This window comes from Schistocerca cancellata, chromosome 2, assembly GCF_023864275.1.
Source record: "Schistocerca cancellata isolate TAMUIC-IGC-003103 chromosome 2, iqSchCanc2.1, whole genome shotgun sequence".
In the NCBI taxonomy this organism is placed as follows: domain Eukaryota; kingdom Metazoa; phylum Arthropoda; class Insecta; order Orthoptera; family Acrididae; genus Schistocerca; species Schistocerca cancellata.
The window spans coordinates 496021472-496038657 of record NC_064627.1 but is presented as its reverse complement, the minus strand read 5'-3'; the positions used below and the strand labels follow the sequence as shown (position 1 = coordinate 496038657).

The 17186-nt window shown below is 38.3% G+C and overlaps 2 protein-coding genes across 4 annotated transcripts in view; one reads left to right on the top strand and one right to left on the bottom strand.

Annotated features, from left to right (window-relative positions):
* The window catches only part of LOC126162033 (ankyrin repeat domain-containing protein 6), a 688216-nt gene extending 684700 nt beyond the window's left edge, over positions 1–3516 (top strand). The window contains exon 15 of the mRNA XM_049918259.1: positions 3153–3516. Within this exon, the coding sequence (XP_049774216.1) occupies positions 3153–3328 (176 nt within the window). The 3' untranslated portion in view covers positions 3329–3516. The remainder of the gene's footprint in view (positions 1–3152) is intronic.
* A 3788-nt stretch (positions 3517–7304) lies between these two features.
* Positions 7305–17186, bottom strand: part of LOC126162032 (signal transducing adapter molecule 1) — a 67661-nt gene continuing 57779 nt past the window's right edge. For all 3 annotated transcript variants that reach the window (XM_049918256.1, XM_049918258.1, XM_049918255.1), the window contains 2 exons: positions 11376–11656; positions 7305–8418 (listed from right to left, as the gene is read on the bottom strand). In XM_049918256.1, the coding sequence (XP_049774213.1) occupies positions 8286–8418; positions 11376–11656 (414 nt within the window). In that variant the 3' untranslated portion in view covers positions 7305–8285. The remainder of the gene's footprint in view (positions 8419–11375; positions 11657–17186) is intronic.

Sequence of the window (17186 nt, the reverse complement as noted above, 5' to 3'; positions counted from 1 at the left end):
TTACGGAAGGCGAACTACTCACTGTTGAGAGGAATGTCGTTATACGTATTGCCAAATGCATTGAGGTTGACGGATATCATTTTGAGCATTTATTGCATTAATGTGGTATTTACAGGTAATCACGCTGTAACACCACACATTCTCAGAAATGATAAGTTCACAAAGGTACATCTATCACATTGGAACAACTGAAATAACATGTTCAAACGTACCTACATTCTGTATTTTAATTTAAAAAACCTATGTGTTACCAACTGTTCGTCTAAAATTGTGAGCCATATGTTTGTGACTATTACAGTGCCATGTATCACAAAGAGAAAAAAAGTGGTTCAACTAAAACATTCATATACCTTTACATACTACACGAATATGTAATAAAAAATGGGGGTTCCTATTAAAAAAAACGCAGTTTATATCCATTTGACCTATGGCAGCGCCATCTAGTAGGCCAACCATAGTGCCAGACAAGTTTCGGTCTATGTAGTTTTTTCATTTGATGCTTATTTCGTGAGATATTTGGCCCGGTCACAATCAATGGACCACTGTGTGTGTGTGGGCGCGCGCGCGCACACACACACACACACACACACACACACACACACACACACACACACACACTTTTTCACTGTGCCAGTCTACGATTAAACATCACCTCTATGTCATGAATCTCTCCTTCCCAACTGTTATACCAGTCAGGATTTTCGGTTGTTTGATAAGACAGACTAATTTATATAGAAGACACCATCGTGTAGTGGTGCATTTGAAAATACTTGTTACCAGCATGTGATGCACCCAAAAACAATAAGAGATTGATGATTGGCACTATCTTCCATGACTCCTTCAATTAAAATAGCAGCCCTAGTACACATCAAAAACGTTTTGCATCACCTCAGTACCGGAATCTGTACATAAAATTGGAACAGAGATCAACATAATCATCATATCCACCCTTTTTATTGCCCATGAAAACTACACATTGCATGTTGTACCACCATACAGCGAGACCTTGAGAGGTGGTGGTCCAGATTGTTGTACACGCTAGTACCTCTAATACCCAATAGCACGTCCTCCTGCACTGAAGCATGCCTGTATTCATCATGGCATACTATCCACAAGTTCATCAAGGCACTGTTGGTCCAGATTGTCGCACTTCTCAACGGCGATTTGGCGTAGATCCCTCAGAGAGGTTGGTTGGCCACGTTGTGCATAAACAGCTCTTTTCAATCTATCCCAGGCATGTTGGATAGGATTCATGTCTGGAGAACATACTGGCCACTCTAGTAGAGCGATGTTGTTATCCTGAAGGAAGTCGTGCACAATGGGGACACGAATTTGCCGTCCATGAAGACAAATGCCTCACCAATATGCTGCCGATATGGTTGCACTATCAGTCGGAGGATGGCGTTCACATATTGTACAGCCATCACATTGGGAGTGAAGTTGCACATCATGCAGCCTATTGCGCACAGTTTGAGTCATAACACGATGTCCTGTGGCTGGCTGCACGAAAAGCATTATTCAATGTGGTGGTGTTGCTGTCAGGGTTCCTCCGAGCTATAATCCATAAGTAGCGGTCATCCACTGCAGTAGTAGCCCCTGGGCAGCCTGAGCAAGGCATGTCATCAACAGTTCCTGTATCTCTGTATCTCCTCGATGTCCGAACAACATTGCTTTGATTCACCCCGAGATGCCCAACTACTTCCCTTGTTGAGAGCCCTTCCTGGCACAAAGTAACAATGCGGACGCGATCAAACTGCGGTATTGACCGTCTAGGCATGGTAGCTGTGTAGCTCCTTCTTGGTAGAATGACTGGAACTGATTGGCTGTCGGACCCCCTACATATAATAGGCACTGCTCATGCATGGTTTTTTTTACATCTTTGGGCGGGTATAGTGACATCTCTGAACAGTCAAAGGTACTGTGTCTGTGATACAATATCCACAGTCAACGTGTCTTCAGGAGTTCTGGGAGCCGGGGTGATGCAAAACTTTTTTTGTTGTGTGTATAATAGACAAAATTAATTATCAACCTCTAAAGTTGGAAAATCTTAAGCTTGCAGCGAGAGACATTGATAGCTATGACAACCAACTGCATGTTAAGTCTATGACATTCTGACTTTGAATGAATACTGTATATTTAAGCAAAAGGAAAGCCATCTCCAGACACACTACACATCTATGCCTTGAACACTACTGCAACACAGATTAAAAAGCTAGCATTAATCTGATAGAAAAACCCAACAATTAAAAAGTAGGGACCCCTAAAATGATTTTACTTAGATACTTGTGAATTATTAAAGACAATAGCAATTGCAAGTGAAATCAGAGTGACAGCATCTCATCACAGCTCTTAATCTTGTTGACTTGGCTGCCACACTGGTGAATGAAAAAAATATCTGCATTGGTCTCTCTATATGCTAGAATCAACAGAAAGAGTCACTATCTTGCACATTAATATGGTGTGAGTTACAAGGGATGAGATTTAAACTGACTTGCGAGTTTTTCCTTTTGCTTCCTTCACATTTAGCGATGTGCCTGTGAAAAAGCTAAGTACCACAGTGGTCTGGAACCCACAGTGTACCATCTCCCACAGGTCATGCGTAGTAAAGCACTGTGATTTTCAAACCAACTTTCGGGTTCATTACAGCTTTGCTTTATTTTGTCATGTCATAAAGTCCATAGACATACTGCTCGATCTGCAAGAGATCTAATACTGTAACCACTTCTCATTTTCTTCAGAATATCCTAAATAACATTTATCTACTAGATGAGAAATAATAACCTACCAAAAGCTTCAATACAAAGTTAACTGTGATTTTGGGGAAAAAAAAGTTTTAAAGAAGAGTGATACTTGTTTCAGAATATCAGAACAGTAATGAAATGTGCGTGCTGAAAGAGGGGAAAAGGCAGGAGGGGGAGGGACGACCTAACTGAATATGAAGTTGGAAAAATTGCCGTTTGCAACTCTTCTTCATTTCATGATTTAGAGAAATACAAATAAGGACATGTAATTAAAGTTAAAAGAAATATTCTGTTATAACATCTATGGTATGGCACACACTGCATGTGAATAATTGTGAATAAACTGCTATATAGCAGAATATGCCTTTTTGTACAGTTGACATGACTCTTATAATCGTTCTTTGTCTTTAGGACAAGTGGAGAGTGAAGCACATGTTCAGAAGACAACTATTTACTCATCCCAGAAGCAATTAAGAATCACTGATCGGCCAACCCATCACACACATTTAGGAATGTTACCGAAACAAAGGTATGAACAAGAAGGAGAAGAAGATAGTAATAATATAGTGACCGCAAGTTTAGTGTGAAATCCCAGCACTGACTTGCAGTAAGCCAAATGTACACAAATTGAGCTTTAATCAAACCCAAACCTTTACTTTTATAGGTGTATATATATATGTTTAAACACTGTTTCCAAAGTACAATAATTTTAAGTTTTATATATATGTACATATGTCACTTGTACGATATGCTGTGTGTGTAAATATGTGTAATTCTCAACAAATAAACTTATTTTATTAAAAACAAATTCTTAAGTCTGAATGTGCAAGAGGTACCAAAATTGCAGTTCTGTACCTGAAGTATGACAAAGCAACCCTTTACTGGTTAACAGTTGAGATAAATTAGTTTTAAGCAGCAGTCATCAGCAAAAGAAAATGTATGACAAACAGAGTTGTCTCACAATCCAAGTTGTGATAAGACATCCACAAACTGCTTCATTGGCCACCAGGTCCACACAAGAATAATCAACTAAAACTGATGGCTAGACAAAAGACTTTCCACCTTTCCCTCAACACTACACTTAATGAAAAAGTTAGGATTTAGTTTGTTCAGAAAGTTGTGGCAGAATGTAAATGATAATGGAGGTGTTGAGTTACTGAGAAGCAAACTGGAAACTTTGCTAGCCTTCAAGCAAATCCTTTTTTTTGAGTACACACACACACACACACACACACACACACACACACACACACACACACACACACACACCTGTGCAGGTACACTGTGACAGAACTGCAATGTGGGAGGCAGTGAAGTGTAGTACGGCACAATGTAGCTATACAGAGAGCGCGTGTGTGTGTGTGTGTGTGTGTGTGTGTGTGTGTGTGTGTGTGTGTGTGTGTGTCCAAACAAAGCAGAAAAGATGTAACATACTAATGTGTGAAGTTTCATACGTTGCTGTACTGTGTCACAGCATATTATGCATGGAGAGCAATCTTTGAATACAGAACAATAAACAATATTCATTTCCAAATTACACTGCCTGCAGAAAAAAAAAAAAAAAAAAAAAAAAAAAAAAAGAGTGAAGTGCACAGAAGACAAGTCAGATGTCAATGTAACTTCGTACACTTGGCAGAGTCTGCAAGGGGCCTCATTGCATGTCCATTTGGCGGCTGGTCAAATTGTGTAATAACTGATTTGTGGGGCACTTGGATGTGACAGTGATCCGATGTTGAACAGCAGGGGAATTGGGGGCAGACATACTGACTGTCAAGGTTCTGGTCGACCACATCTGATTACCACAATGGAGGATCACTGTACTGTGCACCAAGCACACTGTAACCCCTTCACATCCATTCCTGGCCGTCTGAGAACAAATAATGGACTCCCTGCAACACTCTGTCATCCCACATCATTAGTCAGAGACTAGCAACAGCCAGACTAGGTAATTAGCGTCCCATGCATAGGCTATCATTAACACCTCCAGTGCTCTGAGTGGTGCCATGACAGGGAAGTATGGACTGCTGATTAACTGCGTCGCATTGTGTTCAGTGATGAAATTCAGTTCTGTACTACCCCAGATGACAATTGTTGGCGAGTATGGTGGTGACCAGGAGAATGGCCCCATGCTTTGGACAGGCACTGTGATGTTATTCCTGGCATCAGGGTGTGGGGAGCCATCGAACATGACTTCAGTTGGTAGTGATGAACTGACAGCAAAATGGTATGTCAGACTTCATGTGTTCGACTGTTACCTCTCGTGTGACAGTATCGTGGTGCCATTTTTCAGCAGTAAGATGCTCATCCACACATGGAACATGTCTCAAACTGTGTGCATGATGTCGAGGTACTCCTGTGGCCTGAAAGATACCCAGATCTGTCCCCCATACAATGTACATGGGACCAGTTCAGACATCAACTGCATCCCAGTGCCCGTATCTGGAATAACAAGGACCAGTTACAACAGTTTTGGGCCAGCTTGCCTCAGGGTAGGATAAAAACTTTACAACACACTTTCCACAAATGCATCAAGGGCAGAGGAGGCAATGACGACATACTCCTAAGTGTGCTCAGACTTAAATTTTTTGTAAATCTGTATGTATCCACTGAAATAAAATCACATACCCTCTAAAGCTGTGAAGTTTCATTTAATTTCCTCCTCCCCTTCTGTGTACTTTGCTTATTTTGTCAGACAGTGTATATTAGCATAATTTCAGGCACTATACAAAACTACTCAAGTCTACAGCACATGTCAAAATCTGAACAATATACTTCGTTCACCATCAGAATAAACCTGATGCAAACAAACACAAACATGACAATTGGTCAGCAACCGTAGCTTTCATACACTGCTGCTGTTCTGACCTTGGAAGTAGTTCCAACTTGTCAATTAGATATCTTATTACGGTCTCACTGTAAATGAAACTTTAAGACATTCAGATCTATCAACGGCCGTCAACATTTTTCTTAAGCACACTTTAGCTAGGTAATTTTCACGCTTCCTGCTTCGCGGTGAAACACGTGCACAGAATGCAATTAATGGCTAGAAACAAGTTGTTTTTAATGTTTTTCACAACATTACAGAGAAAAATCAGCTTTGAAGTTTTTTGAGAAACACTCTGTTGTAAATGTAGTTAGTAGTTTGTAGATTATATCCATGGTGTAATTGGCAGAGTTCTCGATTAGTATACGAGTAGGCTACTGGGCAGTGGTCTGAAATGTTGGAGCTGACTTTCCGTTTCAGTACCTAAATCATTTAAATATGAAATTCATCAAATATATGGTAATTAAATCATACTTACCCATCATTTTTTCAAGAAAAGTGCATGTCTTCTAGTTTATAATTACACATCACACGCAAATTTCTGGTTTTCATTACAAATCACAGTCTTAATTATAGATATTTTGTAAAATATTGTTGAAGCTAAGAAAAACATTACATAAATTTCTGGGAGATAAATGAAAAATCAAATATTTTTGTTTGAATATGCCCATTGTTTTGTAGGACAGATGTGGTCTCATATGAGCCAGCATGACACTCGTCATAGAAACATGGGAAACTGTAATTTTGCTGTATTCCTTTGAGTCTGATATGGAAGGAGTTTAAAGATTACCAGATGACTAACAGTATTACCTTCAGTGACTTCAATATTTAACTACATGGTGAAATCCAAGCAGTGCACTTTTATGCCACACACAGCTCATGCAAAAAAATTACCCTTGTTAAAGGCAGGAATTTTCATCACACTTGTTTTTAATTACAAAACTATGTTAGCTAAGATTGAGAGCATGTTAGGTTTCCAATTAGATCCCCTGAAAAGCATATTGTCTGAGTTTTACAATTATTTCCTTTTTTCAAAAATTAAATGACATTCAAGGTTATAGTGTTCTCTGCTCGTCTCTTTTTACATCTTTATTACAACTGTTCACATGACTGCAGGTTAGTTGGACCAGATAGCTGGCCAGTGCTGTCCAAGTTAAATGTGCCAGTAAAGCTGTTTTATCGTATTATCGCTGAGTGGATGTATGCATAACCACAGCATAAAATGTATCCTCATTATCGTACTTGACTGTACTCAAGATAGTTTGGCGTGAACTACACATGAAACAAAATCCAATGATTTTCCAGCAAATGCGGAGGAATACATAGTGTAATGCTTACATGAGGTTTAATCTTATGATGAACGGAGTATAGTACGTGTGGTATTATTCGGGAGTGTCATTTTTATTTTGAATACATGACTCTTATAAATAAAGACAATTTTGTCCTTCCTTTAATTCCAATAACTTTTAAAAAGAATAGGATGATTCCTGTAGTTGCAGTTGTATACCTTTCTGAATGGAAGTTAAAGTATTTCTATGTAAATAGTACTGCAAGTTGTAAATCTTGTGTTCAATTTGACAATTTCTATAGGCAAAACAATAGGCTATCATTTTTTTAAATGTATTCACATTTACTGAGACTAGAAGATTCTGAAAAAAAGTTGTATTTTCAGTTATTTGTACAATATTTCAACAAAGAAGTTTTAAGCACTACAGTTATTAATAAAAACACACTTAAAATTAAGGCTGACTTAAAAATTTAATACTACATCATATGCAACAATTTAATACAACATAGCAAACCATTTTTCTTAAATTTTTATGTACAATTTTACAATCAAAAACATTTACAGCAATGAAAATTTGCATGGTATGTAAGTATGTATATGTATATTTTATACATTTTCCTGTTAAAATTCAAGCAATTAGAAGCTTGAAGTATTGTTACATATTTTTCCAATTGGGCTACAGAAACTTTGGTTAACCATGAACTCCACAGCTACTGCACGACCCAAAGCTAGTAGACACTTTAACACAAGTGTGACTCACATGGAATGTTTCATTAAGTTGCTTTTAACACACACATTTCAGTGAAGACCTTGATCATAAAATTAAGTATTCATCACAGCACTGCAAATGTGAAGACAATCATTGTCTGCAACAAATAAATATTGCACTGATTGACTGACTGTGCTTAAAATCAGTTTGATGGCTGGTTTACCAGCCATTATAAAATTATGCATAAAATGTAAGAAATAAATAAACATATGAAGCTTTATAACAAATTATACTGTGAGGACAAATTATGTATATAAAATGTATACTTCAAAAAAGTAATCTGACACTGCAGATAAATTCAAGAGCAGAATCTATAATAAAATCTCAATGCCTAACATTTAAGCCATTAACTGTGATACATGCACAAACTCCATATAATGGCAGTATTTCCAAGGAAACAGTCATTCTTTATGACAATAACTGCATCTGAAGATTGTATATGAAATTTTCTGTAACAGCAGCTTCACTCAAAGATTACTTGCAATAGAGACCCAATTTTCTTGAAACAATTTGAACATTTGTAAGATATACGAAGCACCCTTCTCATCTCATTTCTTCTACATTATGACCAGACGTTTGTTCCAGAAGCCTTACAGAATGAATGGTAACATTGCAGTTAGCAACATGGTCCTACTTGTTCACACCAGTGAGCTGAATTTTTTTTCATAAGAGAGGCTGTCCCCTCGGTGAGAAGGTGACACCGGCAGGGGGCGGTTGGCCTGATGGCACTCCATGAGGATGGCTCATGAACACTGTAGGTGGTCCACCATGAGGGGGGAAGGTAGACATTCCACTGCTACAAGAACAAGAATAATAAAATAATAAGTCAGGACTGACATCTGCCAAAAGGACGAAGGAAATGGAAGGATTCATTTGGAAAGAGATATAGCTACTGGTTCATAATCATATTACTGAAACATGCTGAAGCAGTTTTTCCGCAAAGAAACTGACAAAAGAAAAAAAAAAAAAATCTCAAATCTATATACTTTCAAGATTTTACAACAACAAATAATTTAATTAATGTCTAAAGCACATATAAATCAAGTTTACATACAACAGTGAACCTAATTATAAAAAAACTTTCGTGCTCATATAACCAACACTATAACCATTAATCATAATAATCATGACGTACGACATTGAATATCAATGAAACAGAGTCACAACAAAAGTAGTTAATAGTTGTGTCCCTTCAAGTTTAACTGTTGCGGAATTACTGACAAGTTGTTCTAGTCAACACATGGAGTAAAGTCCCAATGAATAATAATAATAATAATAATAATACAAATTCAAACAAGTATTTTACTAAATGATTATATGGAGGAAACTTCAATTAAAATACAACTTTAAGGAAAAACCTTTCTTCCTCCGGCACAGATGATGTGCAATTTGAAAGAAAACTAAAAACATTATGACTATCAATGTATCTGGTTGCGTAGAGACGTCACTCATAGGAGAACAGAAGGAAAGTGAATTTAGTTAAGCCAATGTACTAGGATTGTACACAGACAACAAAACTTCATAGATGTAATAACAATTTGTTTACAGCACAATAATACGGATTTAAGCTTGCACAATTCTATACCTCCAACAAAGTGAGTAGAAGAGAAACTATTTTTTCATCTTGTTCTTCCCGAAAATAAGTCTTAATTACTTCCACAGCATGTGTACTGATTCCATATGAGAGCATGTTTCTTGAAGTGGTGGCAATTCATGTTTCAAACAATGCCTGTATCCTTTCGGTGACTTCAATTAAGTCTTCTTACGCTTTTCATCTGAGAACTGCTTTTACAGGTGACCGATTTCGGCACTGGCTGCTGTTATTTTATTATGTAATCACAAATCTTTTGATTTAATACAAGTCAGTGTCCTTTTTTAAAGTATTACTCTTGTGTCTGATACCAATTTGTTCCATAAATTTTCCTTGGCAGAAGAAACACCATGACATTTTAACTTCTTGTTCAATATTTTCTTTGCTGTGGCTCTTCTTTTGATTAATGTTTTACTGGTGATTCTTTTGTGTAATATTTTGATAGATATTTCGGTACATTGAGAAATAAATAAGGAACCGCTCCTGGTTCTAGAGACCACTTTTATCTTGGAATTTTAACTTATTTACTATCAATGGCTAACAAGTCTGCTTTTGTGACAAGTTCCTCACCAAAATGTGAATCACACACAAAACAATTATCAGCCAGATCTCCGTCTTTCAGAGATTTTGCTCTGACCCCATTTGGAATATTTTACTTGAGATGTAATAAAATGTTTACGTTTAATTTTCCTGTAGCCCGATCTGCACACTGTAACGAAATACATGGGCATTTCTTCTTCTTCTTCTTCTTCTTCTTCAAATATGAGTAACTGTAATGCTTAACGCCACCTTATCGCCATAGTCTTCAACTCTCAATACCGTAGACAAACTACAAAATAAGCACAAGGATACTAGCAACACACACCTTCTGATACAGTAAAATTGCTTCAACTTGAGTCACAAGCAAGAATGCTGCTTGTAGCCCACAGGCATGCCACCTGTCCTAGGCTACTTGTTTAACATGCAGGGAGTCAGCACACTTTATATCCATCACATCTACATTTGTAGCCTACATGGCAATGTACGGTGTGAGGCTGAAGGTAACAGGAGAACCAGAGTAGTTTTTATTTTCCCTATTTCATTTACAGATGGTTCATCCAGAAGAAAATTTGCTAATATCTTCCTTTTAAGCCCAAATTTCAACAAATTTGCCATTAATGCTTTTATGTGAGGTGTCAAAGGAAGTAATATATTTCTTAAATCACCTTTGAGAGTGGATCATGCTTCCTTCTGACAGTAGAGACCAGCACCTGCCTTCCCCACAACTACAGTTATGTGGTCTTATTACATTAAACTGACTGGAGACCTGATGTTGGTGACAAACTTCAGTGAATGGTAACCTATCATGAAACAATACGGGTTTGTGTGTTTATGCTGATCAGCAACTAGTCTTTGCATATTACAATTTTCTACTGACGTAACCCACCTTCCTGTAGACAACAGTGTCGACTGAAAACGTCCTCAGAGAACTAAGTACTATTTCACTGATCCTATCTCACTTCCTTAGAGTACATTGGATGCTATTTTCACTTCTGACAAATCCTCCCAGTTAAGAATGATACTAAGTTCTGTTTCCCAGAGTGACTCCAATCCAATTGCATACCTGTTTAGATATCTTCTGTGCACAACATGGGTTTAACAGCTGCCTGTGCACAAGTGCTCTGCTTTACAACCATACACTGCCTAATCTTAAAGGGAAATCCACAAGGAGTTTTAACCTCAGCAGTCATGAATTTAAAACAAGACTGGATAACCACCAATACAATTTTCCTTATCTTTAAAAAAGAAAAAAAATCAAACTGACCTCTTTAATTTGACTTGCAATTTACTTTGCTTTTGCAGTTTATACAATTTCAAAAATTCGTAGTGGAGCTACAGTTTTTTAATTTGTCATTATTTATATTTTTTTTACACCCAGTTGTAGCCTACATATGGCAGATCAAATTAAACCAATTTAGTTTCAATACTGCCTATACTATTTATGTGAGTAAACCCGAATTATTTGTCTTTATTATGAGCTGTTCCTCCTCCTTGGAGCATTCACAAGGAAAAAAAAAAAAAAAAAAAAAAAAAAAAAAAAAAAAAAAAAAAAAAGAGCCTGATCCAACAACAGTAATGATGAAAATTCATACTTGTGATCCAACTTGCTAAGCTGTACTCACCTGGGTGGATAAGGCCCTTGTGTGCCTGGTGGCTGCGGTGGTGGTCCTGGTACCTGATGCTGTTGCTGCTCTTCACGAGGTCTAGGACCAGCCGGGCCCAAGTGAAACTGGGGTGGCAGTGTCATGGAACCAGTTGGCGGAGGCACTGGGTACTGGTCAGGGCGTGGAGCGGGTGCATAACTGTACTGTGGTTGTGGTGGAGGCCCTGATGGCGGAGGTGGTGGCTGCTGAGCAGGCATTCCCATGGGGAAAGGAGCACCCATTGGCACACCATTGTATGCCTATTCATAAATTATCAAAGTAAAATCCGAAAAGAAAAAAAAAAGAAAAAAATTGTTTCATTACAAAATGCTGATGGTACACAGTCATTTCTATTGAACATGTGAATATGTGCAATTTCTTTGGCTTCTCTGTGTAAATGGTTTGTAAATGCACAACAAAATTTTAGCACTTAACTTTTGTTACTCCAAATTATAATTTCAGTAGCTTGCACTGTTTAAAGGCATGGCAGACATGTGCCAAAATTAAAGCACCAAATCTTTCCTTTTCATTTTCATACACTGTTTCCACACACAATGTGAACTTTGTAAGCAGTTATAATGGGCAAACATAGAAGTACACGAAAGAAACTGTTTTACATCACACTTTTGTGGTGTCCCTTTCACTGGGTTTTCATGTATACTTTTATTGGTGGCCAACTCCCATTCCACTGATTAAATTCTTAGTACAACCAACTGCAACATATGATTAATAATATAAAATAATGAGAGTGTTACATGAACTTTGACTTCTGATTTCTGCAGCGCAATAATATCACATGTATAAATGTTGTAAAATTGTTAATCTTCAGTGTATGCACATTTAAATGTTTGTGAGAATGTTCATAGAATGAAGTCTTTCACAACGAAATGACATAGCTGCTAGTAAATCTTTCAGGGTGTGAGGTCGTGGTCCAAGAAACTCTTCTGCTCCTGATGTTTCATCCAGGACTGCATTGGACATCATCATCAGAGGCGATCCTCCACTAAGTCTTGCCGAGTCAGCAAGACTCGGCAGAGGAGCGCCTCTGAAGACGTCCAGTGCAGTCTTTGACGAAACGTCAGGGACAGAAGAGTTTCTTGGACCACGACTTCACATCCCGAAAGGTTTACCAGCGGTTTTGTGAGAATGTGCCATTAATTTTTAAATGAAAATGTTTCATATTTATTTATTGCCATTCTTTGATGACCATTTCACTTAAAAACATTAGTATCTCTTGTGGAGACATATAATACGCACTTTGGTTTTTCATAGCATATTCTATATCCATCATTTCAAAACAATTTACTGGTGCTTATGAAGGCTTGGCTATCTATGACAGAAAAGTTGCTAAAAAGTTTAACAGTTAACATGTCACTTATCTTACCTTAACACACGAGATGCCAGTAAACTAGATAAGTGAACATTCTGCTCCCATCCACTCATTTGTATAGTTCTCAATTTGTTTAAATATGTATATATCTAAAAACAAAGATGATGTGACTTACCAAACGAATGCGCTCTCACGTCGATAGACACAAACATACACACAAAATTCTAGCTTTCGCAACCAACGGTTGCCTCGTCAGGAAAGAGGGAAGGAGAGGGAAAGACGAAAGGATTTGGGTTTTAAGGGAGAGGGTAAGGAGTCATTCCAATCCCGGGAGCGGAAAGACTTACCTTAGGGGGAAAAAAAGGACGGGTATACACTCGCACGCGTGCACACACACACACACACACACACACACATCCATCCACACATATACAGACACAAGCAGACATATACAGAGGCAAAGAGTTTGGGCAGAGATGTCAGTCGAGGCGGAAGTGCAGAGGCAAAGATGTTGTTGAATGACAGGTGAGGTATGAGTGGCGGCAACTTGAAATTAGCGGAGATTGAGGCCTGGTGGATAACGGGAAGAGAGGATATATTGAAGAGCAAGTTCCCATCTCCGGATTTCGGATAGGTTGGTGTTGGTGGGAAGTATCCAGATAACCCGGACGGTGTAACACTGTGCCAAGATGTGCTGGTCGTGCACCAAGGCATGTTTAGCCACAGGGTGATCCTCATTACCAACAAACACTGTCTGCCTGTGTCCATTCATGCGAATGGACAGTTTGTTGCTGGTCATTCCCACATAGAATGCGTCACAGTGTAGGCAAGTCAGTTGGTAGATCACGTGGGTGCTTTCACACGTGGCTCTGCCTTTGATCGTGTACACCATCCGGGTTACAGAACTGGAGTAGGTGGTGGTGGGAGGGTGCATGGGACAGGTTTTACACCGGGGGCGGTTACATGGGTAGGAGCCAGAGGGTAGGGAAGGTGGTTTGGGGATTTCATAGGGATGAACTAAGAGGTTATGACTGACTGAACCCACAGGGAGATTGCTTTACAAGAATTTATGGATACCATGTGAAAATTATTCAGGAATGACAAAAATCACAATTTTCTGTAGTTACCATCCTGGCAATTTGCATACTTCAAAAGCACGAAATTTAACTTAATACTTTGTAATGTATGTATATAATTGTGCAATTGATAGGAATCTCAGACTACAGACTACTATTAATGCAATATCATTTACAATTATCCATTTCTTTTAAATGCCTTTTAAGGCATTAGAGAGATTAATTTCACTGTATAACTAATTTTTTTATGCTTTTTAAATTTTATAATGAAATGGCAATAGAAAATTTGTGCTACAAATGTATTTTCACTAATGAAGTTTTAGCTATTCTTGTCCTGAATTGACATGTATATATAAAACATTGAAAGTTGACCATTAATTTCTTTACTTTAAGACTCTTCAAGACTGGACATAATTCTTTTATTATGATACTCAGGGATTTCTTAAGAGATTCATTTTTGCACTAACATTGATAAATACACTTTCTCTTTGTCAAGTGCTACCATTTTTATTTTCTCATCAATTACTTCAGTTGAAGGCATGCTGGATACTGTACTAGCAGAAATTTTATTCTTGCCAAATGGAAACAGTAGATGACATCCGAAGCTGGTTTGTGAAAGTATGCACGTGTTCATTTTCAATGGCTATGGAAGTCCAGTTTTAAAGATAGTTATGCTGCAATGTCACAAATATTAATTTTGCTCAATTCCCGTCTCTGGATGGATCATGTTTTAAAGTAAACATTAACTGTTTAATATCTTTCAGCATTTTAATGGCTTCACTCTAATTATACAGGGCAGTCACAAACAGTCTGAAAAGCTTGTAACGGTCTCTAAGGGTGGGTTGTGCTGAGAAATAAATGTTAAGAGAAAAATCTGATGTGATGTGCCGTTTACGAGTTAATTAGCTTTAAAGTCAGCCATTCAGACTGTTACATGTGCAGATTCAAGCAGCCCACTAGATATGGCGTTGCGAAATGTGTTCTCCTTCTGGTTTCCTAAAATCAAACGAGATGAAACAAACTGCAAGCTTCACAACATAGTGCTCTTCTTTCTCCCCATCTGTACCTGCCATGCTTCCTCCCCCTTCCTTGCCCCACTCCAGACTGCCGTTTTTGTTCAACACAATAGTTGCATCTGCTTCGAGAGGCTGGGAGCCTGGAGATAGCACTCATGTGCGTAGGAAGATTGACTACTTTTTTTTTCTTACTTTTGTGTGTGTCCGTGCACTTTTCCTTTCTTTTCTGAAGGAGGGTTTGGCCGAAAGCTCAGTGTTTAACAATCTTTGTTGTGCCTGTCAGCAGCTCAACGCCTTATCTTTATGGTGAGTAGCAATCTACGATTTTAATTGGTTGTCCATAAGACGATCAAACCATATAGGACATACAGTGAGTAATTGAGCAATTAAAATGTATGTGTAAAAATAGTTAATGGTTCATAGTTAATTTGGAATACACCAAAGGACCAATTGTTTCAAACTTTTGTTAAGGTTTGCATCTAACAGACCACTAGAGGCCAATAATCCTGGTTGACAGGCACATTGAGTACTGAATTTTGGATGCCCTACTTCATGGTGTGCATTGGTTTCATGACTCTTCCCAAGTAGATTTTTTAAAGTACAAAGGTCACCCAGAAAGTAATGCACCAAATTTTTTTCTCCCTCAGTCAACAGCAATGGTACAAACTCAAAACTTCAGGTATGCAATATCTGAAGTTTCCAGAGTGTGTGCACAAACTTTCTGTTTCCTCTGGCAGGTAGCATAACTGCAGCAACATTTCAAACTGGCATCTGTACATGATGTACATTATAAACAGTGTGTCACCATTGAATATCTCACTGCAGAGAAAGAAACTGTAGGGAACCACCACAAAACATTTGTGTAGAGTTTATAGAGCATCTGCAGAAGAACAGTTAGTACCTGGACAAAGAGGCTGAGGTCATTTCGAGAAATTACAGACCAATATTCCTAACTTCAGTTTGCTGTGGAATTCTTGAACATATTCTCAGTCCGAATTCAGTAAATTTTCTTGAGACTGAGAAGCTTATGTCCAAAAAATCACCACAGTTTCAGAAACCATCACTCCTACAAAACTCAGCTTGTCCTTTTCTCAAACAAACTGCAAACTATGGATGAAGCGCAACAGGCAGACTCTATATTACTAGATTTCCAGAAAGCATTTGCTACAGTGCCCCATTGCAGGCTGTTGAAGGTATGAGCAAATGGAATAAGTTCACCGATATGTCAGTTTCTCAAAGCCTTTTTAAATAACAGAACCCAGTATGTTGTTCTTGACACCGGGTGTTCATTAGAGAGAATGGCGTTGTCAGGAATGCCCCCAGGGGACTGTGATAAGACCGTTGTTCTCTATATACATAAAAGATTTCAAACAATGGAAACTACAGGTAGGAATAACAACAACATAGGAAAAGACAGATTGCTAATTACCAAAAAGATTGCATTCCGGCCCGTGATACTGGAGTTAGCAGTCATGTATGCACGAGGTGTGCTTGCTAGCGCGCGCGCGCGAGATACAATGGGCAGCAATCTGCAATTGTTTGCTGATGATGCTGTTGTTTACAGTAAGGTGTCAATAGTTGAGTGGCTGTAGGAAGATACAACATAACTTAGTCAAAATTTCTAGTTGGTATGATGAATGGCAGCTAGCTCCAAATACGGGAAAAATGTAAGTTACTTCAGATGAGTAGGATAAACAAACCTGAAATGTTTGGATACAAAATTATTAGTGTACTGCCTGACACAGTCATGTCATTTAAATATCTGTGCATAATGTTGCAAAGTGATATGAAATGGGACGAGCATGTGAGGAATGTGGTATGGAATGCGAATGGTTGTATAGTTTATTGTGGGAATTCTAGGGAAGTGCAGTTCATCTGTAAGGGAGACTGCATACAGGATGCTGGTGCAACCTGCTCTTTAATACTTTGGGACATGCACCTGGTCAGACTGAAGGAAGACATCGAGGCTATTTGGAGGCGGGCTGCTAAATTTGTTACCGGTAAGTTCGAACAACAATAAGTGTTATGGAAATGCTTCAGGAACTGAAATCTGAATCCCTGGAGGAAAGGCAATTTTCTTTTTGAGGAACACTGTTGAGAAAATTTAGAGAACTAGCATACAAAGCCGGCTGCCGAATGATTCTATTGCCGCCAACATACATAGTACGTAAGGACCAACAACGTAAGATACAAGAAATTTGGGCTCATAAGGAGGCACAGACAATTGTTTTTCCCTCACTATTTTCAAGTGGAACAGGAAAGGAAATGACTAGTAGTAGCAAGGGTATCCTCCACCATGCACTGCACTTTGGTTTGCATAGTATCTATGTAGATGAAGGTGGTTTGGCAGAGCTCTAAGGTTTGCAGC